The sequence below is a fragment of the Mustela nigripes genome, chromosome 13 (genome assembly GCF_022355385.1).
Source record: "Mustela nigripes isolate SB6536 chromosome 13, MUSNIG.SB6536, whole genome shotgun sequence".
In the NCBI taxonomy this organism is placed as follows: domain Eukaryota; kingdom Metazoa; phylum Chordata; class Mammalia; order Carnivora; family Mustelidae; genus Mustela; species Mustela nigripes.
Window position 1 is genome coordinate 17,935,202 of NC_081569.1, and position 27,854 is coordinate 17,963,055.

General features: G+C 47.7%; 1 protein-coding gene across 6 annotated transcripts in view; it reads right to left on the minus strand.

Moving 5' to 3' along the window:
• ADAMTS17 (ADAM metallopeptidase with thrombospondin type 1 motif 17) overlaps nt 1–27,854 on the minus strand; it is a 374,867-nt gene that overhangs the window by 342,329 nt on the left and 4,684 nt on the right. For all 6 annotated transcript variants that reach the window (XR_009399014.1, XM_059371667.1, XM_059371665.1 and 3 more), the window contains one exon: nt 20,896–21,061. Coding sequence is in view for 4 of the 6 variants with exons in the window: in XM_059371667.1 (XP_059227650.1) it covers nt 20,896–21,061 (166 nt within the window). In the remaining 2 variants the exon portion in view is untranslated. The remainder of the gene's footprint in view (nt 1–20,895; nt 21,062–27,854) is intronic.

The window sequence follows — 27,854 nt, forward strand, 5'->3', positions numbered from 1 at the left end:
GGCAGAGAGAGGGGAGGAAGCAGGCTCCCTGCTGAGCAGAGAGCCCGATGCGGGGCTCGATCCCAGGACCCTGGGATCATGACCCGAACCGAAGGCAGCGGTTTAACCCACTGAGCCACCCAGGTGCCCCAACAAAAATCTTGCTTTTTTTTTTTTTTTAAATATTTTATTTATTTATTTGACAGAGAACACAAATAGGCAGAGAGGCAGGCAGAGAGAGAGAGAGAGAAGCAGGCTCTGCACTGAGCAGAGAGCCCGATGCGGGGCTCGATCCCAGGGTCCTGGGATCATGACCTGGGCCGAAGGCAGAGGCCTTAACCCGCTGAGCCACCCAGGCGCCCCAAAATCTTGCTTTTTTAAAACAACTTTTCAGTGACGTCTACTACCGAAAACACTACACCCTGGAGGAGAACAATCTCTGCTTCTTGCCCCCTTGTGCCCAGACAAGTCACACCCACACACATACACACCACAAAATGTTTCATGGTAGAACCTTGTCAAAAAGTGATTATGCAACATTGTATTTTATCTGGCAGCCAGAAGTGATGTTCAGCTGTCTGGACCACAGGCTATGAGAGGCCGCTTGTCATAGTCAACTGGAAGGGAGAGAAACCGAGAAGAGGACGGTAGTGAATTTCAGAACCTCCAAAGACATAGCAAGTGGCCCAATGCCATTGGTCAAAGTCTCAGGCCTCTTGAAGAGAGAAGAGAGTGCCCTGTAGCTCACACTGGTAGTAATTAGTTCAGAATTATATTCTTACTGCAATTTGAACACTTTCCTTCTTGCTTTTTTTTTTTTCTATTGCTAAATGCTTTCCCTTTTTAGGTAGTTACTGATGTATTAGAACTCCAAGTAACTGTTCTTTAACACAGCTGAAACTGGAACACCTTCCAGAAGTCTGTATTGTCAGCGTTGGAATCATGGGGGGGGGGGGGGGTCATGGGAAACAAAAACAGAATCCCGGCTTCGCTCTCCAGTATTGCTCTGGCTTCCCCTCCCAGCTTGTTCTCCTCACCAGATGATCCCGTGATCCTGTGTGGGATGCCCTTGGGAGCTGGACCAGGCAGCAGGGAGATCTGCCCCCGGGGACGCAGGAACAAGTCTCATTTACCTGGACACACACCTCAGGTACTGAGCGAGCTGGTCAGACGAGGCAAGGAAGCTACTGGATTCAGAGGCATCAGTCCCTGCTCTTGATTCCTCCCAAGCCACCGTGTCCCCAAATCTAGCAACCATCTGGCCCCTGCTGCTGACAGGGTGTTTTGCTGGGGTACCTGATTTTTTTTTTTTTTTAAACAACATAGGTGTCCCAAAGGAAACGATGCTTTTGATCACTGGATGCCCATTTTGTACCACAGCTGGAAGCTCTGCGCCAACAGAACCTCTGTCCTGATATTGCTGCCCCACGGCCCTCCACCAGGGATCTCACCAGGAATCAGCCCGGGATGGAGCCTCCGAGACAGAGAAGGTCTGAGGCAGAGGCCTGTGCTCAAGGTCACGCAGTACGTACGCATTCTGAGCCAGGCCTTGAATTCAGGCCTCCTTGACCCCAGGCTCTGCACTGACTACCCCGGCTGCCATGGAGCCCTTGCCATATTCCCAGACCAATTCCTAGATGACAATCCCAGGCCCTCCAAGGTCCCAGGCACACCCTCGGTGTACAGAGAGACAGGTAACTGGGACGGTTCCCCTTCTCTGGCATCATCTTCTTGGCATATCCCTTTCAGTCCTACAGTGATCAAGGCCCAGCTCAAGCACCACCCACGCCCCCCCTCAGTGAGCCCTCCCAACCTCCCCTTCTCATCCTCTCAGTGCCCCTGCCCAGCCCACCTGAATTGGTACCTAGATTCTGGGTGGCTTAGCCCATTTCTCTGAGCTCTTTCTCCATGTTGCCCGCCACCCACCATGGTATCCCAGGAGGGTCTGGTCTTCACGGCATGATGTGAACATAGAGGAAGAGGACATGTGCATGGGACATCCTCAGAGGGGCTCGCAAATGGACTTCCTAAATGCTTCATGGGGTATGTACCCCATAAAACTGGAAAAGAAGGACTGTAGTATATTCCTCACAGTCTACAGACAATCAAGTGAAAAATCTCCACCTACATACAGGCCGGACGGAGACCTGAAGACACTACCATGGCCAGGGCTGGGGAAGGGCAACAGGGTGGAGAAACAGGCGTATCTGAGGCAGATAACCTGCTGGCAAGGGACAGCCTCTCCCTTGAGGGCCTGAAACACAGATGCTCACATCCCTGGAAAGGCCAAGACATCACTCGCCGCTGGAAAATGCATATTTATACTGAAGGAGACAGTTTTTCAAACTCAGAGACAAGCCAACAAGGCCCCTGACAGAAATTAATTGAGGGCCTCAGCCTCAGTGCTGTTCTGCATACTCGACACCAACAGAATGATTAAGTGCCTCACAGAAAGGGGACTAACGGTCCAAATATGACTCAGACGGTACCCTCTGGGATGGAGCAGGCATGAAACAAATGCTCGGCTCTCCCCACTATCGACTGTCAGCTCCACACAAGGAAAAGGCACTGTGTCAAGGTCAGGAGGTTGGAGACAGTCAAGGGAAATCAAAACTCACCCGAAAGCAAAGTCAGAAAAGTAGCAGCCGGCCTTGGCGGTGATGGCTAACAGTTTATTTTCTAAATGCTGACATAAAGAAAGCTCATTCCCTTTGCGAGGACCCAGAAAGCCAAGGATGGGCTCTCTAGGGGGCCCAGAGTAGTGGGGCCTATAAGCTGTGTCTCTAAATCACGGTTGTCTCCTTGGAGAGAAGAAAAGCCTCTTTTCCCTCACCCAAGCCCTAAGCAACCCCTGGGCCGGGGGTCTGGCATCAGTACCCATGGCAGATGTGGGTGGGGTCTCTCTGTGTCCCCTGCTGGGGGCTCTGGCCCTTTGCAGCCCCAGCTGTGTCCACACCACACCACCGCTGACCACCGGTGACGCCTGCTATTTTCTGCTCAACTGGGCGGGAACACTCCCGGCTTTACTGGGCTTTTCCCCAGTGGTTCACTGTCCAGCTCTGTCCAAACACAGTGACAGGGAGTTTGATCTATGACTTGCTAATGGACTGAGAAAGGCACAGCTCCTTCAGCCTGGAGGCACTTTGTGCAACTGCACACCCGTTCCAGCGAGCAAATTCCCTGTCTGTTCGTGCACAAGAAATTGCCCGTTGCTTTGAAAGAAAGCTGTGCAAAATGAACCCACTGCATTTGTGGCTGGAAATCGCCCAAGAAAACTGGGCAGCAGATGTCCTGATGAGACTCTTTTTTTTTTTTTTTTTTTTGCTGGGCTTTTCCATGAGAAATTAGTGTACTGAAAAGGCTAGACCTTTCTGTGGAGTGGTGTTGGGCCGGGTGGAGGGGGGAGTAGCGGGGGGAGGGGAATGCAACCCTAGAGTCATTTCTTAAATGGACCCAACAGTCACTCCAAACCCAGCGTCTGTTCCCCTTCCCTTTCTCTGTGTCGGACTTCCTGGCCCGAGTCTGGCTGCTGGGAGGGAAGCCGGCCGGCCGGCTGGGTGGGTGTGCTCCTTCACTCAGTCACACTCTCTCTCCCACTCTCTCCCTTGGAGGGAACATGAACGTTGCTGATTCAAAAATCAGACACTTCTGCAGGAATGGTCAGGGCCCGGATCTTCACCCCCACCGGCCCTGGAACACCAAGTCAGCACCTCCACAGGCAGGCCGGGCCGGCCGCCTGGGCCGCGCCTTCTGGGGGCCACAGTCCATCGTCCAGCCTCGGGGTTGGCCCGGCTGCCAGGAGCTTCCTTGAGCCACCTGGACAGCCCCAGCCTGCGTGCACTTTAAATAATAAACTATGCATTCTTGATCTGTCTGCAGCTCGAGGCAGATTTTCCTGTTGAAGCTGGAGGCCTTCTCTGCTTTGAGTTACTGAAGTGGGGCGGGCGCGGGTTGCGTAAGAGGCACAGGAGACAACTGGGGAAAGACAACACCGCTCCTCTTCCGAGTCCTCTGGGCGGGGGAGCCGCGTGTGGGAAAGTGGATTCAGACACACATGCACACACAAAAAAATATTCTGGTCTCCTTTTCTTTTTTTACTCAATGATGGAATTTCAGATTTTCTTCCTCAATCGAGAAATGAGAATATGGAAGAAGAGGACTGATGTGCTTGCCCTATGGTAGCTTCTCAGGGACTATGCTTAGAAGACGTCTGGCCGTGGCAAATGAAGAACTGTTAAATAAAAACTTGCAATGCTCAGACTTACAGGAGAAACGTGTTTCATAGAAACATTGGAAATATATTTATGAACGTGGTAGGCTGAAGAATGCCGGCCCCACCACCAAAGATGTCCACCGCCTTGTCTCCAGATTATGGGACTGTGTTAGTTTAACATGGTTAAGAGGGGCTTTGCAGAGGGGATTAAGTTAAGGATTCTGAGATGGGGAGATTATCTGGGATGATCTGAGTGGGCCTGATGTAACCACCCCTATTATTATATAAGGGAGACAAAGAGATTTGACTACAGAAGGGAATCATTGAAGGGATGTGGCATAAGAAAGAATCAACTGCCTGTTGCTGGCTTTGAAGACGAAGAACGGGGCTGGGAGCCAAGGAATACAGGCAGCTTCCAGAAGCTGGAAGAGGCAAGGAAATGGATTCTCCCCCGGAGCCTCCAGAAGGAAAGAAGGTCGGCTAACATCCTGTCGTTAGGCCAGTGAAACGGATCTCAGGCTTCCGATTTCCAGAACTGGAAGATAATATATTTTTGTTGTTTTAAGCCACTAAATTAGTGGTAATTTGTTACAGCGGCAATAGGAAAGTAATACGAGACTTTCTTCCAGCCGGAGGGCCTTAGACACAACTAAGATGACAAACCGCTGATTGAGGCAAGTGTGATATTCAGAATGCAGACAAAACACCTCTGGCTTCTAGAAAACTAAGTGAGGCAATCAGGGTGGCTTTCCAGGAATAAGTAACATCTAAATTGGGCCTCTGAAAATAAGATGGGCTTTGAGAGCAGTAAAAAGATCGATATGAAAGGGTCATTTCACACAGTTCCCTAAGCCAGAGGACAGCTTCAATATACCAAAGGCTCTGTGAGCTAAGAATTCACAATCTAGTTGGAGCCACATTAAATAAATAATTACTTAATATATCAAGTAAGGGGAACCTCAATGCACTTAAATTTGAAAACCTAGATGAAATTTTCTAGGGAAATGCAATTGACCAAAATTGACCCCATTAGCAATACAAAACTTAAACCAATTATTTTAGGGAAGAAACTGGGAAAGTTAGAAAGGAACTACAGTCACAGAAAAGCAAAGGGCAGAGCTGGCTCCCTGCGGGACTCCACCAAACGTTCAGAGAGCAGACGGTCTCAGTGATTCATAAATCATTCCAGAGTCTGAAAACAAAGGAAAGCTTCCACACTCTTTTATTTATTTATTTATAAAGATTTTACCTATTTATTTGACAGAAAGAGAGACACACCAAGAGAGGGAACACAAGCAGGGGGAGCAGCAGAAAGAGGGAGAAGCAAGCTTCCTGCCAAGCAGGGAGCCTGATGTGGGACTCCATTCCAGGACCCTGGGATCATGCATGACCTGAGCAGAAGGCAGATGCTTAACGACTGAGCCACCGAGGCTCCCCTTCCACGCTCTTTTAAAAGCTAATATATCTTTGATATCTAAGCTGAGGACTAGCATATAACCCGCACATGCACACACATGTGTGAATTATGAAGCAGTATCGCATATGAATATGGATGCAAAAAGCCTAAACAAAGCATTAGCAAAGAGCAGTATCACATTAAGGAAAAAATATACTATGACCAAGTGAGACTTATACCAGGAATTCAAGGTTCGTCTACTATTAGGACACCATTTACATCATATACCACCTTACTATATCTAAGGAGAACAATCATATAGACACTTGTCTCCCCAGTGCAGCAAAAACCTTTAGCAACTCAAGTATCCATGTTGGATTTTAAAAGAATTACACTTGTGGTGGCCATATCTGAGACGATTTATGCATCAAAAGATATAAGGAAGTGAAGGGGGGAAATCAGAGAGGGAGACAAATCATGAGAGTCGGTGGACTCTGGGAAACAGAGAGTTTTAGAGGGGAGGGAGGTGGAGATGGGTGAGTCTGGTAGTGGGTATTAAGGAGGGCATGTATTGCACAGAGAACTGGGTGTGGTGCATAAACAATGAATCTTGGAACACTACATCAAAACCTAATGATGTACTGTATGGTGACTAACATAAAACCATAAAAATTTTCAAAAAAGAGATAAGTAAATAAATGAGTATCCACAGAGTCCACACAGACACACATAAATAAATGGGGGAGAAGAGGAAGCTCTCCTTGCAGGAGAACGTGGATCAAAAATGTGGAAGAAATAATGGAGTCAGAACAGCACCATTTTGAAGCCCCCACATGAATAGAGTCTGTGGAGAATCAAAATGCTAAAACTAGTGAGTGAAAGTCAGATGAAGAACAGGATATTTATGTAGCCTCAAAAATAACCCACAAATTTTTGCTAATTGCAAAAGGAAAGATCGTAACTCTCTATCAGATTCAACTAGAAACTCAACCTGAATCAAGTAATAAAAGTGGACACCCAATAATGGGACAAACCAGCAGCATGTGCCTCCTGAGAAGCCGCACTGGGAAGAACACAACATTGCTTCTGTGGTATTCCTGCCGAAAATACATAGCCTCTGTCCCATCGTGACAAAAGAGCAGACCAAACCAAATTTAGAGACCTCCTACAAAAGAAAACTAGACTTCACTTGTTTTTTTGAAGAAAGGTGAAGGTCAGGAAAGATACACACTAAGCAACTGACCCAGACTGGAGGAGACTATGAACACAATAATGAAATGTATCGTGGGATTCCAGATTGGATTCTGGAGCAAGAAAAGAAAGCTATAGAAGACATCGTTGGGACTACAAACAAACTTCAATAAAATCGTATATTAGATAATGATATTATGTCAACATTGCATATCCCAAGTTTGCTAAACATACAATGTTAAGAGTCCTCAAAAAACATAAATATAAGTATATGGGGCACCTGGGTGGCTCAGTTAGTTAAGCATCTGACTTCGGGTCAGATCATGATCCCGGGGTCCTGGGATCAAGTCTCCAGGCGGGCTCCCTGCTTGGCAGAAAGTCTGCTTGTCCCTCTCCCTGCTCTCGCTTTTTCGCTCTCTCTTGCTCTCTAATAAATAAATAAAATCTTCTTTTTCTAAGAAGGGAGTATTTATAGATAAAAAGTCTGCAAATTAGTCTCAGGTGATTCAGGGAAAAAGTGTGTCTGTGTAGGGGGAGGGCACTGGGGAGGGTGCAAGAAGGAGCGGGGAGAGAGGGAGAGAGAGAAAGAGAAAGCACACGACCCCGCAAGGAGAGGAAAGTGTGAACCATCGGAGAGCGTGGGTAATGGGTATACCAGTGCTTTCTGCAACAATGAACACAAGAAGCTAACAAAAATATGGTGGAGTTCAAGTCAAGAGGACAGGGATATGAGAACAAATAGTTCCCTTTGAATCTGATGACAGGGATCAAGTGGGTCAGAACACTGGGTATCAGCCTGGTGGAAGTGGGCATCATCAGACAGGGATTTGGCTCAGAAACACCCACTCACAGGGAGCAGATGGTGACAGTAGCTGGCCACTGGACATGTGTAGCTGAATCACCGAAAGACGTAGGGCTCGAGACACAGTTTGGGAAGAGAGTGGTGGGGACCATTTCAGGGTGGAACCATAAGGACCCCAAGGCCACAAGAGAAAGGGCAGGCAGTGGTCAGCACAAGGGCCCCCTTGGAAAGCGGTGGCATCTGGAGTCCAGGAGACAGCACAAGGGCGAGCAGTCCTTGATGGCAATGCTCCCATGACACTGGGAAGATACAGCTGAGGAAATGAACCAGGCTTGGGTTCTGAGGGGGACACATCAGTCCCCAAGCCTAGCTGGTCCCAGAGGTAAAAGGAAGGCAGAGAACAGCAAAAGAAGGCTTGGAAGGAAGGCCCGGAGGCCCGCAGGTGAGCAGGCAGCGCAGGAAACATGACTTCCACCTGGGCACCAGGTCCCACCCGCAGGACCCAAGAGCCCCTAGCAAAACCCCTGGCCCATGTTTGGACACCCCCGCTTCACATCGCAAAGTCAGCATCCGTTGGGTGTCTGGCCCTTCATTCCCATTCTTTCCTCCCTCCACCCTGCCCGGCAAGCACCGCCGGGAAAGAGAAAAGTCCTTCCAACAAGAACTCCCCTTGGTTAGCATGGGAGAAAGGGCTGAGGTCAGGACTGACCCTAGAGCCCATCCAGAATGACTCTGGGCATCAGTGTTCCACTCCAGGGTCAGCAGTCACCTGCTGGAATGTCGCCTCCATGAGGGCCAGGACCAGATCGCGTCTCTTGTTTACCCCTGGATGCACAGGGCCTGACACGTAGTTGGCATCAAACAGACCCGGACCGAGCCAATAAACTACTGCCTTGGGTAACAGGGCCTGCGCCAAGTTTTAACACAGAGACTGGAACATAAAATGGACTCAAGCCAACTTATGGAAAACTCACAGTCACTGAAAGCTTAAAAGCATAGAGAATGGGATTAATATTTCTACAGAGATTCATCCAAACACTGTACCCAGGCCTCGTTTATCCTTTTTTTCTTTTTTTCTCCTGATTGTCCATCAATCAGCCTAGAATCAGAGCCTCCAGAGGGAACCCCAAGAGCACTGGTGATTTCCCCAGGTAAGAGGGACTTCCCTTCCAGCCTCCAGGGGGCCCATGTGTGCAGTGCTCCGTCCACTTCTTTGGAAATCTTGGGGCTAGTTTTGCTGAATGACCCAGTTTTTTAAAAGAAGGAAGGATGGAAGAGGGAGGAAAATGCCACAGGTCAACTGATTATTCATCCAAGAGAAATTTTTTTAACTGAATATATAGGAATTTTTCGATGGTAACAAGCTTTCTTGAATTCCTCACATTTTTAAATGTTTTGGGGCCTCTCCCACTATGTGTGGCCTCCCAGCCAGGACACCTGTAGGACCCTCTTTTTGGTATCCTCCCTTCAGTACCCTGTCACCCCAATTTCTGCTCCCCCTATGATGGTCAGCTCGGCCAACAGGGCCCGTCCTCAAGCATATGACCCTGGCCTTTCCTTTTTGGCAGGCTCCTACACCTAAAAAGCCTGGTTGGCTTATACAGGAGCAGCTGGAAATTTGGGAGACAACAAGCATGGATAACACTTCAGCTCCCCAGCATTCACATCCTGGAGACCACTCTAGAAGCTTCCATGCACTTTTCAGAGTGGCTATTGTAGGAACCAAGCTCCTGCTGCCCACAGCAATAACCTTGGCCTACTCGCCTTCCACTGGACTCTCCACTGGATTCCACTAAACTGTGCCCTTCCCTGTCTCCTGCTTCCTGGGACTCTTCCCTCTCTCAAACCAACTACCTGCACTCAGGTCCTCATCCGAGGCCTGGATTTTAGAGAGCCCCCTCGATGGACCTTTCCCATAAAGGGTTGACACCTTGTGTTTTAATAGTACTTTCTACTTAATGAAAACCCACCAGCAATAGCTCATTTAATTTTCAGCAACCTGCTGAAATGAAAATTTTGAGAAAAGTACTACCTCTCTTCCACAGATAAGGAAACATGGAAGTAAGAAAAAGCAGCAGACGCCGAGCATCTCTGCAAGCTGGGGAGGAGCGAGAGACCCCGCCCACAGCTGCCAGGCCCTGTCCCTGGCCGTATCCACTCCCAGGCCATGTGGGCGGGCAGTGTCCATTTCACAGAGTATAACAGGCTCCAAAGCCACGGAGTTATACAGCCTCAGGGAATAATAATGGCAATAATTACAATATTAGTAGAAGGAAGATGATGGCTTTATAGAGCGATTTTACTGGGTTTTAATTTTATTCTTTCCAAAAAGCAATTACCAAGCATCCTCCTCCCACCCGAACACCCCAAATGAAAATCCCAATGATTTCTTCAGTCATTTGTCTTAAAAAGAAATTTAAAAATGAGATCAAAGGGACTTGGATGAACACATGGTTCATATAAAGCAAATGGCAGGATCGGAGATTCCCCCCGAGCTGGGGAGAATGAAGTCAGAACGCCACAACGAATGCCGAAACCATTATTCCTAAACACTCAGGAGGCCAAAGGGGCCCTGTGGGTTTTTCTAGAAGACTCTGAAGTCCGAGAAACACTTATCTGGTGGTCTCAAAATGCCCCCTGCAAGTACGAGGCAGCAAGGAGATGTGCATGTGGAGCCCCAGCCCCAAAGGAGTGGGGAGATCTGTCTGCTCCCACCTACCCCTGGTCTTCCAAGGTGGATCCTCAGCTAACACTGGCGCCAGAACGCTCCACAGTGGGGGGCGTGTGCACATCAGGAATGCTGCAGGGCACCCAAGAAATGTTGCCAGGTCCTTACGGGAGCCCCCCCGCCGGCCCAAGGGCATAAACCCAACCTCCACAGAATGTGAGAATCATCGGGTATGTTCTCTGAACAACAATGGCAAAGGAGATAACGCGTGTACTGGAGGTCAGTCAAAGACACAGTGAGTGACTTCGGTGTGCTGATTTACTGGGTATAAATGTGTTTTTTGGTTTTTTTTTTTTTTCCTAAAGCTACTGTCCTAAGGTAGCCTTTGTGTTCTCTTGCCGTGGCTGTTTTGTTGGGTAGAAGCCGGACACAGCCGCCATTCCCAGTTGTAGTTTTGTTTTTTGTTTTTTTAAGATATTTATTTATTTATAAGATTTTTATTTATTTATTTATTTATTTGCATGAGAGACAGTGTGTGCCAAAGCACAGAGGGAGAGGGAGAAGCAAACACCCCCTCCCCTGCTGCCTCAAGCAGAGAGCCCAACGTGGGGCTCAATCCCAGGACACTGAGATCATGACCTGAGCTGAAGGCAGAGTCTTAACCCCCTGAGCCACCCAGGTGCCCCCAGTTGTAGTTTCTGAAGCTTGACCTCCATGAAAGAAGGATGTTAGGGGAAGGAGGCCCTTGACATGAGGTACAGTGGTTGAAGAAGCAAGAGCAGAGGCGGCGGCTTCCCCAGCCAGAGGAGAGCCGGCTTGGGTTCTCTGAGCAGCAGGGAGGCATCCCACGCTGCAGCCCCCAGGTGGAGGGCCCCAGGCACCATGGCCCCTCTGCAAGGCCCCTGTCATCAAAGATGGCACAGAAAGGTTGAGAAATTTCATACGTGGAACAGTTAATGAGTGACCTGAGGCCTCAGTGACCTGGCAGACATGTGACCCAACCATTGGCTTAAAGGGCGAGGGGCCAGGGTCAGACTGCCACTGTGAGATAAGAGATGTGGCCAGGAACCCTGGGGTCAGGGCAGTGCAGGGGCAGGGCACCTGTACACACAGGCACAGGGAAGTTCAGGGAAGTTCCTCTCTATTCACAGCTCTGAATGCCAGGGGAATGGAGGGCAGAGTCTCGGGGGGTAAGTTGCTTCAGCTTGTGCTACACACAAACACATGTCAGCCTCATGGTACAGCTTTCCCGAGGAAAAATTGTTAAAGTAGAAATCACATTTGGGCTTGTGAAAGACTCCTGGGGCACCCAACAGAAGCACATGTGAAATTACTTCATAGAGATTTTCCCATTAATCCAGCATACAGAGCACACCCCCCTCCCCAAGAGAATGGGGGAGAGACACAGCAGTCTACACGGAGCTCAGAGTACAAATCACAATCCACATAAGAAAATGGTCCAGGGCACCTGAGTGGCTCAGTGGGTTAAGCCTCTGCCTTCGGCTCAGGTCATGATCTCAGGGTCCTGGGATCGGGTCCCGCGTCGGGCCCTCTGCTCACTGGGGAGCCTGCTTCCCCCTCTCTCTCTGCCTGCCTCTCTGCCTACTTGCAATCTCCCTCTCTCTGTCATATAAATAAAAAATTAAAACCTTTAAAAAAAATAAAAAGAAAGCAAATGGTCCAATGTGAGAGTGGGTCTACAGGACAAACAGCAAGAGCTGTACCCCCAAGAAACTTAGAAGGCAGACTAATTTGAAGAAGACTTCAAATAAATTAGGGTAAAATAACCAAAGTCCTCAAGGAGGGATAAAGTCATAATGAAAGAAGAGGACACTATGAAAAAGACAGGTAGAACTGGAAAAGAATCAAACATAACTTCCAGAAGTCTAGAGTCTCATCACTAAAACTGAAAACTTAATGATGAGATTAAATGGAGATTAGACCCCATTGAGGAGAAATCTGGTGAAGTGGGAGACCAGTAAGAAGAAATGGTTCCTAACACAGAATAGAAAGAGACCTAATATGTTAAAAAAAAAAAAAAAAAGTTAATGAAACACTGAGAAAAGAACAGGAAGGTCCATACTGACGGATTCGGAGCTCCAGGAAGGGAAAGAGCTGACCATGGGAAAGAGGCACTTCCCACTGGCCTGAGGCTGGGTCTGTCTCAGAACTCACAGAAGTCATGAATTCTCACATCCAAAAAAAAAAAAAAAAAAAAATTACAGTGGATCCCACATGGGATAAATATGGCAAAATTCTGCCACAGACACCCTATAGAACACAAAGATAACATTGTTCAACCTGCGGAGAAAAAAAGATTTATATAGAGTCTAAAATCGAAAGGATAGAAGACGTTTTGTAGCAAAAACAAAAGTCAGAAGAGGGTAGAATAACGTCTTGAACGTGTTGAGAAAAGACAAGACTTCACCTAGAATTCTATAGTCTAAAAAACCATCACTAGAAGTACCGGTGAAATAAAGGCAGTTTCGGGAAAAGCAAAGATAATAAGGGAACCACTCACAAACTTTGTTTGAAAAGGTTAAAAAAATGAAGAACCAAACAAAAAGCAGGAAGAGACTCATAAATACAGAGAACGGATGGTTGCTGGAGGGGGAGGGGCAAAATGAATGAAGGAGAGTGGGAGACACAGGTCTCCAGTTGTGGAAAGAGTAAGTCACAGGAATAAAGAGCATAGTATAAGGAGTGTGGTCAATGAGATTGTAACAGGGACGTAACAGGTGGTGAACAGTTATGCTTATGGTGGACACAGCACAATGTACCGACTTGCCAAATCTCTAAGCTCTACACCTGAAACTAATATAACATAGTGTGTCAATGGTACTCAAAACAGCTGAAATTTTAAAAATTTTTTGAAGAAAGGTTCTTTCAGAAGGATGTTACACACAAAAAAGCGGGTTGCAAGAAACAATACTGAGCAGATTAGTTGGCAAATAAATAAATAAAACTAAATAACTAACTATAAAGAGACGTAAAGATGAAAAACAAATAAATAAAACAAAAAATACATAATGATAATGACTAAGTAGGAGGAGGAACAAAAGCAAAAGAGAATGGATAAAAATAACAGGTAAAGTGAAAGTGAAGGCATTCGAAGGCCCTTCATCGTGAAGCATTGATACCTGGAGCTTTACAGACTTCCCTAAGACAAATATATTGTTTTTATCTTTTAAGGTAACAACCAGAATGTAAGATTATAAACTTTCACACCAATGGAAGAAAGAAGGGGCATTTGAGACTATCTGGTGAAGCCAAAAGAAAGGAAGAGAAACAACAAAAAGAAACAGAAGCAAAGAAAAAGCATGAGTATCGTCAACCAAAAACAAAACACAAGATGGTGGAAATAAATGTAATGATATCAGAAACAGCACAAATGTAAAAATACTAACATCGCCGGGACTCCTGGGTGGCTCAGTTGGTCAAGGCTATTCCTTTGCCTCAGGTCATGATCTCAGTGTCCTGGGATTGAGCCCCACGTCGGGTTCCCTGCTGAGCCAGGAGTCTGCTTGTCTCCCACTCCCTCTCTCTCAAATAAATAAATAAAATCTTGAAAAAAAAAAAAAAACCACAACAAAACACTAATATCACCAATGAAAAGACAGATATTCTCAAATTGGACATTTTAAAAAATTTGGATACATAATACTTTTAAGAAAATTATATAAAACATCATGATAAAGAGAAAGACTGAAAATAAAACTTAAGGAAAAGGAAACATCAGGCAAACATTGACCAAAATAAAAACTCAGGCAAGGGGCACCTGGGTGGCTCAGTGGGTTAGGCCTCTGCCTTCGGCTCAGGTCATGATCTCAGGGTCCTGAGATTGAGTCCCAATCGGGCTCTCTGCTCGGCAGGAAACCTGTTTCCCCCCCTCTCTCTGTCTGCCTCTCTGCCTACTTGTGATCTCTCTCTTAAAAAAAAACCAAAAAAACAAAAAAAACAAAAAATAAACCTCAGGCAATATCAGGTACACATAGCTAGGAAGCCAGAAGTTTTACTAGGGATTAAAAAAATGGTCCATTACATGATAGTAAAAGTAATAATTCCCCAGGAATATGGCTCCTACACCTGAATACAGCAAACAATACCGTCTCATAACATGAAGTGAAAATTGATAGAACTGAAAGGTGAAATTGGCCAAACCACAACAGTTATGAGATTTTTAACATACCTCGAGTTAAAACAAATAAACCAAGCAAGTCAAAAATAAGAGTGATTTTGACATCACAAGTTTGAGCTTTAGGACATTGTTCACAACAATTAAAGAATATACATTCTTTTAATGTATGCATAAAGCATTTATTAATACAAAAAAAATGCCTAAACTCTAAACCACAATGCAAACCTCAGCCATTTCCGAAAAATCAGTATTATATGGAATGCAATATGGCCAATGAGCTTCTACTGGACCTAACCGTCCTGTAGAGAGCAACCACAAATCTGAACAAAATACAAAAATGCAGTGAACTGAAGACTGGAAGGTGAGCCAACACAGGAAGACGCTGAGAGTGGAGAAGGGGTGGTTGGCGATCAAGGCTAGGAAGAGAACAGCACAGGGGGCTGAAGGCAGGCCTCGTCACACTCTTCAGGGGTAGCTTATACTCTAACAGAAGATCCATAAGACAGAGCCCAGGCGACATAGTGATGAGGCAGGACCTGAGGACATGCTGGAAAGGCATTCCCCTAACTAAATTATAGTACATTGTTGTAATCATTTTATTTTATTATTGTTGCCGTTAACCCCTTTCTATGCCTAATATATAAAATAAACTTTATCATACATACATACATATAAGAAAAAACACAGTAGATACGGGGTTTGTTACTACCCATGGTTTCAGACATCCAGTGAGCATCACAAATGTATCTCTCAGGATGGTGGTTTTTCTAGGGAGTAAGTTAGAGGGATGATATGGGATGGGGTCGACACTTGGTCATGTCCATAAATGCTTGTCTCTCAAAAAAGAAAAAAGTTCAGAAGCAAATATAGTGTATCTTAACATTTGGTTAAGTCTGAATGCTGGGCTTATGGACTTCTGGTTTTCCTTTTGTGCGTGTGGGTCATTTTCGTTGTTGCCTTTTTTTTTTTTTTTTTTTGCCTGTTTCAAATATCTCAGAACTAAAAATAACGGAAATCCACCACATTTGTTGAATTCTACACCAAATCATAAGCTCCCCAGAGGCAGGGACTATGCTGTGTCAAGCTCACCCCAGTGTTCCCAGTCTCTGGGGGGGTCAACAAATACTTACTGGCCAAATAAATGAAAAGCGAGAGGAAAAATGTAAGCATATGACCTTTCAGGGCAACTTCTGGTCTAGATAACACTAAGATTCCATGATTTCATTTTAGGTTTGTTCAAGAGTCAAGAATGGTGGATTCAAGAAGGATAATGAGAGCTTTCAGCTCCTAGTTCAATGCCCTGTAGGGTTTCTCTTTCTCTCCCACTGAATACAGAATGAAGGCATTTAAGTGGTCCCCTGAGGATGAAGAATGGGGGTACAAATAATAATTACAAGCACGGCAGCTGCCACTATAGCTAAAATTTGCTAGTGGCTAAGGGATAACTTGTACAGTATCACCTGTAACACTCACAAACACAAAGAGATGATGACATTACTGAGCTGCAGATGATTAAACTAAGGGTCAGAGTGGCTCAGTCCTTTCCACTTTGTCTGAGGCTATGCAGCAATTTCAGTATTTATCAAGAAAAATATGTGAACAGATGACCAGCCAGCTATGACCTCCATTCTTATAGAAAGGGTCCCTTTGTACAGCCTATTTCTAATTTCTCCAAATTTGTTTTTACCAAATATTTTACCAGATATTTGTGAGTGTTCTCAAGAACATGCCCCCCCGCCAATTCCACCATGGGGCTGGAAGGATCACATCATCCCTCGTGTGTTCCACAGCAATAACACTGAGAAGTGCACAGAAGGAAGACCGTGTGAGGACACAGGGAGAAGGTGGCCATCTACAAACCAAGGAAAGAGACCTTGGGAGAAACCAACCCTACGGACATCTTGATCTTGGACTTCTGGCCTTCAGAATTTTAAGGAAATGAATGCCTACTGTTTAAGCCACCCAGGTTATGGTACTTTGTTCTGGAAGCCCTAACAAATTACAACAGAGACACATGGGTATTAAGGGACTCTTCTGGGGTCACACCCAAGGAAGACCGAGTCAAGCTTCTAGCACTGTTCTTCTTCCTTTCTGCTGGAGTAATACTTGAAATATTGGTGGTCTGCTCTTCGTGTTAATATTTTTATCTGTCAATATTAAGAGATTAAGATGGAGAAACTCAAAGTAGCATGTTTAATTCCATTTATTTTGGGTTCTTCTACTAGCTGAGATGAAGAACAACATAGGAGACCATCACCACCACTGAAACAACAACAAAAAACACCGAATAAACTATGAAATCATTTCTTTTTAATCCACTGGAGACCTGAGGTCTCGATGAATTTGGGAGTAAGAACTAAATCTCCGCGGTCCTGAGGGATTGAGCCCCTCCTAAGTGAGCAAAGACCAGCAGCCACATGCATTCCCTGTGGCACAGGCAGGATGAGGAGCTGAAACAGCGGCAAACAGAGGATCTTGTGTTAGTCCGAGGAAACCAGCCAAGTCCTTATCAACTGTGTGAGCTGAGAGGATGGATTAGATCTGGAGCAGGGGTGCCCTGAATCTTCTCTACCAGACTTTTTCCAAGTATGGTGGCCTGCAGGATGCCGGGACAAGAACAGAGAGCAGAATGGCACCTCCACAGTGATGTGAGGACTGAGATCTAGGCTCTTCCAGTCCTGCCTCAAGACATGGGACACCAGTGGAGACCCAAAAGCAGGTAAAGTTCCAATCCAGATCAACCCGCCTCAACTCCCCATTAAAGAGGAGAGTTCGTCTCCTGAGCCCTGCTGCCTCGTTGTCACTACAAGACAAGCCGGCTGAGGATAGGCTCTCAGAGAAAGAGAAACAATTGCTGAGAAGCCCAGGCCGGCCAGGCCTACCTGAGGTCGAGCCTCCTGCTCTGCTCCTTGGTTCCATGAGCCCAGGGCACTGATGTGCTGGGTGGTGACGCTGGTCTGATGTCTGTCATTTCCAACCAAAGGAATCTTAATGGACATAAAACACGAGTCCCAACCAATGACTTATTCCGGACCATATGTACAATTGTTAGGCAAACGACTGCATAAATTGGCAATACACAGTTTCTAAAGAGCTACAGCACCTTCTAAATCCTCATTACAATTCACTTTATAACACTACAAATGAGGCAAACAATACTACAAAATAACTACAGCGGTTTTCTGAAACAATCGTAAATGATGTCTACATAAAGCAGACATCAATGTTGTTGCAGGATGGTGTATCTGTGTTTTAACAAACACACCGAAACACAATAGGTTTCCTAACCTGACAGGGCCTTGTAGGAAGTGTTAATGTTCTGCCATCTACCTCGACCATCCCATGTTAAGCGTCCCATGATGGAGGACACAGAGATTGAAATTGTTACTAAAGCCTATGAAATTCGGGGAGATTCTAAACTGAATCCAACCAGAGAAATTAAAATGAACATAGAAGACAAAAAGAAAGCTTTGAAAACTGAGAAATGTTTCAAAATAATCCAAAGTACCATTTTTGCTGCTGAGAATAACCCCCAAAACCTTCAAAAATCCATGCTGTGACCCAAAAAGAAAAAAGAAGAAAAGAAAGAAAGGAAGGAAGGCTCGCAGACTCCACATTTTTCATGCCAAGTTCCAATCTGGAGTGACACTTTATGAATCATTTTATAAGGTCCTAAAAATAAGAAGCTATAAAGGTAATAGGATCAGCCTATCCTCTCCCTGGGAGCCCCAAAGCCTGCTAGAAATGCAATCTCAGTACTACCTATGAGAAGGCAGTGGGTCCTTCCAGGTGGCCTTGTCCCTGGGCTAGTCCCTTTGTCCACCTAGAGAACAGGGTGGCTGACCACATTTCAGCTCCCAGGTAAATGGGGCGCCTCATGAAGAAGGAAGAATTGTCAGACTCTTCCCCACCTGCAAGGCCAGCTGGTTACTCGTAGGCCAGGTGCAAGGTTGGGGTAACACAAGATCCAAGGCAAAGCACAAGGACACCTAGAACAGCCATGTTCAACCCTAAAGAATATGTTCCCATAGGAAATCCTGGATGATTCATCTCATTCCTGTTTCCAGGAAGCCAAAAATGTATCTTGCTGGTTTCCCAGCGAATTGATTTTCTCAACTTCTCAATGGAATTTCTAGATTCCCAGGAAGTCAACCCACCCTTGAGAGGGCCTGACTGCTTTATTGACTAAACCTATTAGAAGGCCCATGATCTTTCTCAACACAGGAATAAAATTAATGGAGTATGTCACCCAAAGCAAGAAGAACTAGAAGGAAATAGATACCCTTCTCCGGCATCTGTGCTCCTACCTGGGACACAGTCTGCGCTGGCCTTACATCACTCTAGCACCGCAGAGCACAATGACATGAGAAGTGGAGGCAGCGAAGGGGAGAGGACTTTTTAAGCAAATTAAGAGATTTCTTGCACAACTGCTCTTATTTTAATGTCGTTTCTATCACATCCTCCCCACCCAGGATGTCTTCATTTAATTTCCTCCATTATAGGCTCAACACTCCATCAAAAGTGCGCCTTGATCACAGTCTCAGGGACAAAAAATGCAAACCCGAGCGCAATTTATCACATTGTCAGCAATCCCGGGGGTCGCGCATGCACCTAAAGAGGATGGCGGGGAGTAATGAGACAAATATTCTATGGTATCATCCACAAGCACCCTAGGTTTCCGATCCAGACCAGCGGCTTGAACTGAGGTAAAAGTGAGAATAATACGTACTTGCCCTTGGACTTCATTGTGGGCCCCTGCCGGGTGGTTCTCACCTGAAAAACCCACTTCTCATGGCCCACCAGTGCTGTTACTCAGGTTTAATACCCCTTAGTGTGGCGGTTCTCAACACCAGCTGAACCCTAGGAACAGCTGGTGAGCTTTTAAATCACCAGATGCCCAGACCGTGCTCCAGACCAGTGACAACAGCTCTCCAGGAGCAGGACCCACGCGGGAGTAGTTGTTAAGCCTCTCCAGCCCTGAGACCCACTGCCTTGGTCTCATCCCCCTGCCTCTGAAACGACATATTCAGATTACGCAGAAAATGCACACAGATGTAGAATGACCAACAGTCATTCGAAGGCAGATTTAAAAACAAAACAAAACAAACAAAAAAAAACTCTTCTACCAAGATTTTCAGGGGCCTGATGTTTAAAAGAACACCCCAACTTCAGGCCCAGACATACAACCGACCAACTACCCCAAGCCCGTGCTTCGGAGTCAAGAGCATGTTTTAGTTACTGGTCATTTCCTGCTGAGGTCCACCTTCCCCTACTTTTGTAAGGCGATAGGAAGGAGCAGAGCCCAAACTCTCATGTACGGTGGCATTCTCCATCCCTCGGAGCTCTGCCGGGGTTTCATAGATGGCCTGGATTCAGCAAAATCACCCCCACTATCTCCCTGCTGATGCAGACCAGCTAAAGAGGGCCACTCCCTGGATGAGGTCGGGTCTACAGGCAACAACTGAGCTGGGCTGCAAGGCTTGCTCGTACATCTGAAAGCTGTCCTAAAGGAGGGTCCGAGCACGGATGTATTTCTGAGGTCACTGGAATACCAAACAGAGACACTAGTTGTTTTTTTTTTTTTTTTTAAATCCAGAGAGTAAGTCTTTAAACTACAAAAGCACAACTTCCAAAGCTCAGCCATGGGCTCTGCTCCCTCAGGCTGGGGAGGAAATGCCACCCGTGAGCAGCCATCTTTATCAGGGGACACTCACAAGAAGACTGCTGGTGACATAGCCATGACCATTTCTGTGAGGTGTCCTTAAACACCTGACCTTGAGTCCACAGGTCACTCGAATAGAGAGAGGCACAGAATATAAGAACCCTGGGTTCTCACCCCAAAAGACTTAGTAGAATCACCTCTAAAAACAAGGACACCCCAGTCACACCCCAGACCAACACTGGGGGACACACCAGTGCCAAGCATCACATAAAGCAGTGGTTTCCACACCTGGGCACTCATCAGAAGCACCTGTGAAGCGATTGATTCCTGGACCGCCCCCCCACCCTGCCAGGTTCTGATTCAGGAAGTCCCGCTGGGCTGAGAACGTGCAGATGACAGGGTCCTAGACCTTGACTCTGATGCTGCGGAGAATCACGGCTCCCGAGGCCCTCCAGGGTGCAGCCAGGTCTGAGGAACACTCCCCAACACTGAAGAGCCAGCTCTGGCCTGGGAGGGAGGCAATTCTCCTAGCTCTGCCCCCCAGAATTTGGTAAGAAGTACGCCACTGTATTGTGGGGGACCTCAACTCTTTCCTGATCTATACAACTGGGGCACTGAATCAAGGAGATCCTGGGAGCCTTTCCTTTCCAAAGGGCTCCTATACAGGAAACGCCAACACTAATCCAGACAGAGAGGGGGAAGGCAGTGGCCTAAGGGGAGATAAACAAAACAGCTTCAAAATACAGGGGAATGTAGGTGGTTGCTCACAGGACTCGAGTGTGTCTGGGGATGTGCAGTGGTGCCGAACGGCATGTGTGGTCAAGCATGCTGTTTCCCGTGACTCACCTGTTAGAACCTGGCAGAGCTGCCCAGGACCCTGGGCCTCGGTGGAGGGGCTGGGTGCTGAGGACCATTTGCGCTTGACCAGATGCTCCCTCACGCTGAGTGGGCCCTGGGAGTTGTTGAGGGGCTGGATGAGCACCTGCTCCTGCCCAAGCTGGATGAGGCCAACCTGCCCAGAAAGAGGAAGACGGGACATGAATCACCCTCGTTCACGCACAGCCACAACCCCGACAACCCGAGGGCAGCCAGGCCGCCTGGCTATGGCCTGGGCCTCACGTCTGGGCTTTTGCTTTACAGGGTGCTCTGATTCACTGAACCCAAGAAGGAGCCTCTGTGGGCCTTGAAACATCCAACCCCATGGCTGTGTTGGGGAGAGGGGCACGGCGTGGGGTCGGGGGTGCCGAGATAACATCCGGCAGCACTGACTTCCCAGGTTCACTTTCAGAAAAACATATTATTAGTAATAGAAAAAAACTGTCTTTTAAAAAATTATTTTTAAAATCAGCCTCCAACAAAAGTCTACTTGATGATGCCAAAGCTGTTGGGGATGAATGACAAGGACATCCTTAATGAGGGGGAGGAAATGCCTCTTATTCCTGGAGATATTGAGAATGAAAGACAATGGAGTCAGTCCTGTATCAATATCAATGTATCAATATATCAATAGCTTTGTGGCAGGGGATTTGTACATTCTTTCAGAACTTGTGGTGTTTAAGAGAAATCGACAGAGTCTATCCATTGATGGGATTTGTGAACCTAATTTAACGTTCATCACGGGCTTAGATTTGTGATTTTAAAATCTTAGTAAGTTTAGAAGCGGTATTAGAATGTGTCAGAGAACTTAAGACCTCCCACGTTTGTAGGACTAACTTACTGGGTTTGTAGCACTAACTTACTGGGTTTGTAGCGATCACTGAAATACTTGCAAAGGGCTTCTCAGCCAAACAGAGAACTTGGGGAAAAAAAACTATGTTACATTTTTAAATAGTTTTAAAGGTTTCCAGGTTGTTAATCACCAAATTTACAAGAGGCGCCCAATATTATCTAAAGCTTCCTTGAAAAGGATTGCAAAAAACCTTCGAGATAAAGAGGATTAAGAGTATAGTTATCTAGAGGAGCCTGGGAAAATGTATGGAATTTTTGAATCATATTGTATGCCTGAAACTAATATAACACTGTTAATTATACTTCAATAAAGAGTTTAAAACACTTGCTAGATTAGAAATAGGACACAACTTGTAAATGCAAGGAAAAATTCAAGAACTAAGATTTTTAATTTGCTCCTTTAATAGAGTGAATCTTATCTAAAATACATTTATATGGTGCAGAGAACTCTTCCCAGCTCTTAGAACCAATGGTGACACATGAAACCGATCTGTGCTCCTTCCCTGGGATGCCTGCTACTAGCTTCCCTTCTGTGGTGTCAACAGAGCAAGGTAAACCTCCATCAAGGAACCCCACTGGGCCCCGGGCTAGAGGACCTGAGTTTGCACGCTGGGCTGCGCGGCCCACGGCGCCTCCTCCAGGTGGATGCCCAGGACCATCCTAGCTAAACAGAGTCCGCAACTCACAGGTTGGTTTTGGCTGAAATGAGCATCATCTCTCCTCTCCCCATCCTGAGCCTCTTTTCTAAAGTCCACATCACATGGAAGCAGTGCTTCTCAAAGTCCACTGCATGTGAAAACCACCTGGGCGTCTTGGGTAGGCCCCGAGAACGTGCATTTCTAACTATCCCCCATGTGACCCAAACCTCTGCTCTCCAGCAGAGCAAGGCCTCTGGTCTTAGGACAGAGCTGGCTCAAGCCAAATGGCAGATCTCCTCGGCAGTCGGAGAGGATGTCTGGACACCAAACCTCTCCGAAAGTAAACCAGATCAACTCATGAGATCGCCTCCAAAACACAGGAGAAGTCCCCAAAACACAGGGTGAGAACTTACTTCCAGCTCCTAGCAGATTTCAAGGTTTCCATTTCATTAGAACTTCTGCCAAGAACAACTCCGAGATTTTACTGCCCAAATAAAACTGTCTTGAAGTGGCATTGCATGACCCGCGGGAAAGCACAGCTTTCTTCCCTCTCCTTTGAAGTGAGGACGTAAATTTGCTCACGAAGATACTTTGGGGAGATGGAATGAGTGGAAGCAGAAGGTGGCCGGGTGACAGGGGGGCGGGGCACGCAGAGCCCCGCTGGGGCTGCACCTAAAGAAATCCTCAGTACAGAACACACATCTCACTGCGGTGAACACTTCCATGGGTCACAGTAAAGTTGGTAAGTGGGGCAGAGCACGTGGGATGAGCCCCACATGGAAGGCACTCCATGCTCCCTAGAGGATACACTCAACTTGAACTCTGCCTCAGATGCTCTGGCTTTGGCAGGTCACGAGCCCCCTTGGGTCTAGCCCTTTCAAAGCCAGGTACCCGTTCGGTCTAGTGCTCGCCTTCATAAGCAATGGTGTAAAAGGCCAGGGAATGGGTAACTCTCATGCATTGTGACACAGGGGCGTGGCACACAGGTGCACACACCCAAACCACCAGCAGAAGTAGCCCCTTCGCTGTAGCAGGTCTTGTTTGCAGGGACCCGCATGCTGGTTTCCAGCCCTTTGGGGAGGACAGTGGTAACAATGGTAAGATGATTACGTGGACTGACAGTCTGACTCTACCTGGCAGCTCTTAGCTTCCTGGGACCCGGCTTGCAAGCGGGCATGGCCAGGACTAGCACCCAGGAGCAAAGGGGCCCGGCACAGCCCTCACCCTGCAGAGCCAGAGCAAGGAAGGACTTGGCCTCTCCCTCCCTCCCCCAGTCTCAGGCTGTCCCAAGACTCCCTGACATGTCTCTTCATGCTCATCCTGTCATCACATTACCAAGGATAAAATGTGCTGCTGAAAAGTGCCACTTGTGCCCCCTACACACACACACACACACACACACACACACCATCTAGCCCCAGGGCAAACACTCGCCCGCCCTCCTTATCCTTCCCTCTTCCTCCTCCCTGCCCGCTGCATTATGGGGCATCTGCCACCACCTGATCGTTTGTTCCTTTGAGACAGGATCACAATTAGCTCTCTTTTTTCCAGTATCTGCCACAGAAGTTACTCAGGAAAATGCAAACAGAGTAAAAGAGAATGGATTGGAATGCAGTGGAATGGACTGGACTAGCAGGGCGTTTCTGCAGTCCCCTTTACTCACAGGCTCTCATCTCTGGCTACACAGGAGAGCCATGTGGGAAACTCCTGATGCCCAGGCCTCACTCTGGGCCAACTGAACCAGAATCTGTCAGGAGTTGGGGGGAAGGGAGCAGGGACTCAGGCCCTGGGACTAAGAGCTCGCCAGGAGATCTCAAAGTGTAGTCAGGGTTGAGAAGCACCCTGCTAGCTTTTAGCTAGGTGCTGGAGACACTGGCCACCTCCTGCCTTGACTGAGATGTCTGAAGGTAGCCTGGGTTTGAACTGGACCTTCCTCTGACCCTGGGGCTCTTCCCTGGCCCGGCTTCCAGACCCCAGCTGCCCGGTGGCCCCAGAAGCTGGGCGGGGCTGTTTGGACTGGCATTCATCCCCTGGTCACCACCTATGCTGAGAAACGAGACCCAGGGATGTCTTCCCAAGGCCTCCGTGTCATACCAAGGACAGCAAGCGACAGCAGCAATGATCCTGAGGTTGTGGGAGATGAAAGCGGCCTTCAGACTTCATCCGAAGACGCAGAGCTGTAAGGGAATGCCTGTGGCAGACAGAGCGGGGGACCAGGGGCCGCCTGGTTTGAAAGGGCGAGGTCATCCTCCAGAAGTGGTGCTCTTAAAAGAGAAATCAGCAGTTCGCTAAAATGCACACTATCCTCCCAAAGCAATGTGCATCCAATAAAATGCATCAGGCTGTAACAGTTCTGAGTGGCTCCCTGGCGATTCTCTTTGTTCTGGGGGATGGTCTGAAGCGTTTCTATGCTGCCTTAGGAGAGCGTTACAAATCAGGGGCTGTTAACTCTGGCCCAGGCTCCGAAGCGCCATAAGTCCTCCTGGCCTCGTGCAAAATGCATGAAAGACATATGGACTTTTCTCACCTGTGGACATCAGCACGACTTCTCAGCAGAATGGAGCAAATGCTTTTAAAATAACATTAAAAATACACATATAGTCTCTGTCCTGCGGATGCTCCGAGACTGAAGGGCACACCTGAGGGGACACAGCCACATGACTGTCCACCTCGCTGGGACTTCAGGGCCCAGGGAACTCTCTGAATCCCTTCTTCAGGAAGCTGTGGCTTCTTGGTTAGCCAGCGTGAGTGTCAGGGGGGTCCTCTCCCCATCGACAGGTTAGCGTGGGTGGTTCAAGAGTACAGAGCAAATGGGGTTGTTAGTCTCCTTCCTGCGTGAGCCAAGTCTGCTTCCAAAAAGGAAAAACAATCCTGTGACGACAGGCCCTCCTGCACCTGCCTCCGCCTTTTTCAGGGGCCTCAGAGGAGCTTCTGTGGCAGGAGCATGCCAAACCCCACAAAGGCAAGAAGGGCTTCCCAGCCTCCATGCTGAGTCCCACTGCCCCCATCCTGGAGTGCCACCCAGAGACCCCCTTCAAAGGTCAGCTGCTGTCTCTGCAAATGTCAGGTACCTAAACAGATTCTTGGTCTTCTTCCCAAAACCAGCCTCTGCCCCCATAACGTGGACCAGTCACCGCCGTCTTCTCCCCCGTTCTGATCACTACAGCCGGTCACAAAGACGGGCAGCTCTTCCTTCAGATTCTCTCTTGCATAGACACCTTGCTTCCCACTTCCACAACCCAAGATTTGAGGCTCGTCACCTCGTGCTTGCAGGCGCCCTCCTTTTCCAGTGCCCCCCACGGCGTTATCACTAGCCATCCCCCACCCCCCCAGTCAAAGGCCAGAAATGCTCCTCATTGCCTTGAGCCCAGTGATCCTCACGACGTGGTCCCCAGCCTGCAGCAGCACCTAGGAACCTGTTAGGAGTCCAAGCTCCAGGCCCACCCAGACTGGCTCAGGAACTCTGGAGATGGGGCCCAGCAATGAGAGTAAGGAATCCTCCCGGGAACAGAGCTGAGAACAACTACTCTACGATAAATCTGAAATGCCTTAGGTTGGTCCCCAACCTAAGGCGGTCACCAACCAATTAGATGGCTCACTTCATCCCCATGCTTATCTGTTCAGTTCTTTTCCTACCATCTCCTAAGATAACCATCTCCACTCCCACTCCCATCACGTAGCCACCTCGTGGGCCCCGATCTAGGGAAGAACTTGGCCTTGGAGGCAAGAACTTGGCCTTGGAGGCTCTGCCGTCATTCCTTCCTCTTAGAACGGGAGGCCCACCTGTTTCTGCTCTAATCCTCTCCCCAGAGACCCCACCCCACCCCAGAGCCACCACTGCTCTACCCCTCGGCCACCCTGTAAGCTCCAGTGTAGGCTCCTTCCGAGACAGGCCCCACGTTATACTCCTGAGGTTTGCTGCAAACCCACCAGAACCCACCTGTCCTACCCAGGGCAGGTGTGTGATAATGATCTGTTCGTTTAGTCAACAGTGTTGACTGACTGGTGGATTTATAACTGGAAAAGTCTGGGCCCCAGAGGACAACGGAAGAAACATGTTTTTAATGCCTTATTGGGCCAGGCTCGTCCTAAATGATTTCACAGACTTTATCTTACTTCATTCTTATCAACAGCCGCATGAGGCTGATGTTATTTACTCTTCCTGGGGCTGCAGACGGGACCGTGCAGGCGAGGTGGCTCACTTAGGATCACAGCCCCAAGCGCCCGTGAAGCCTCATTTCCTAAAGAACGAGAACGTGACCGTGCATCTGTGTGCAGAGGCGGGCATAGGGAAAGGATCAGCAGTGACCATGCGTGGCTCCCTCCAACGTACCAGCTGCACAACCGTCCCCCATTGCACGCGTCCAAACCCAGGCAGCTGCAACATTTCAAAGCTCAGGAAATAAGCCTCAAGAATGCAATCAGTCTAAGACGTCTTTGGTTTATCATCCCATCTTGTGCTTTTTTTCTTTTTTTACAATGTTGCCAACTACATAAAAGTTCAGATGCGGAAATCTAGTTTTGGACTGTAGGTAGGACTTGGGAGCACGCATGGCCACCACGAGGCCCGTGAGCAGTCGGGGTGGAGAGTCACTGTGAGGCTGCAAGCATGTCCTTCCAGAGGAAGAGGGCAATACCTTAGAATTCTCCCATCCAGGGTCTTCCCTTCAAATCCTCCACACCTCCCAACTTCACACTGTCTTTTCCCTCTTTTCCTTAACATCCTTAATACCCACTCAACTGTTTCTTTTTATGAGGCTTTAAAAACGTGTGTGCAGGGTGCCTGGGTGGCTCGGTTGGTTAAGTGTCTGCCTTCGGCTCAGGTCACGATCCTGGAGTCTCAGGATCAAGTCCACATTGGGCTCCCTGCTCAGCAGGGAGTCTGCTCCTCGCTCTGACCCTCCCCCCGCCATGCTCTCTCTCTCAAATAAATAAAATCTTAAAAAAAAAAAAAAAAAAAAGTGTGTGCATTTTCCAAATACATTTATACTGCAAGCAATGAGTTCTTCGGTAATAAATAGTGATGACTCTCTTAGGACTCTGTGCCTTCACCACACAGGCACCAATATGATGATGTAGGACACTGTGGGACATGTAGGACATGTAGGACATGCTCCCTTCCAAATGGTCTCCAAACTGTACTATTACTGCCCTAGAGGATTCCTGCCTGGCTGTGTGCAATCAAGGGATGCTGTATTAAAAAGCTAAGTGATTTTATAATCAATCAAAAGGGTCTGATCATTCCAAAGGAAGAGACGGCAACCTCCCAAACCTGTCCCCTTGATCAGAGGAGTCATGGAAAAGCAGGCTGCCCTCTTAATTATGGAGCTCCCCAAAACTGCCATGCCACCTGCTCACTGACTGACCCTGCCCCACTCTGTTCCATTGGCCTACCCCCACAGAACAGAGACGAGCATTCCTGCAAAGCCCCTGAGTAGA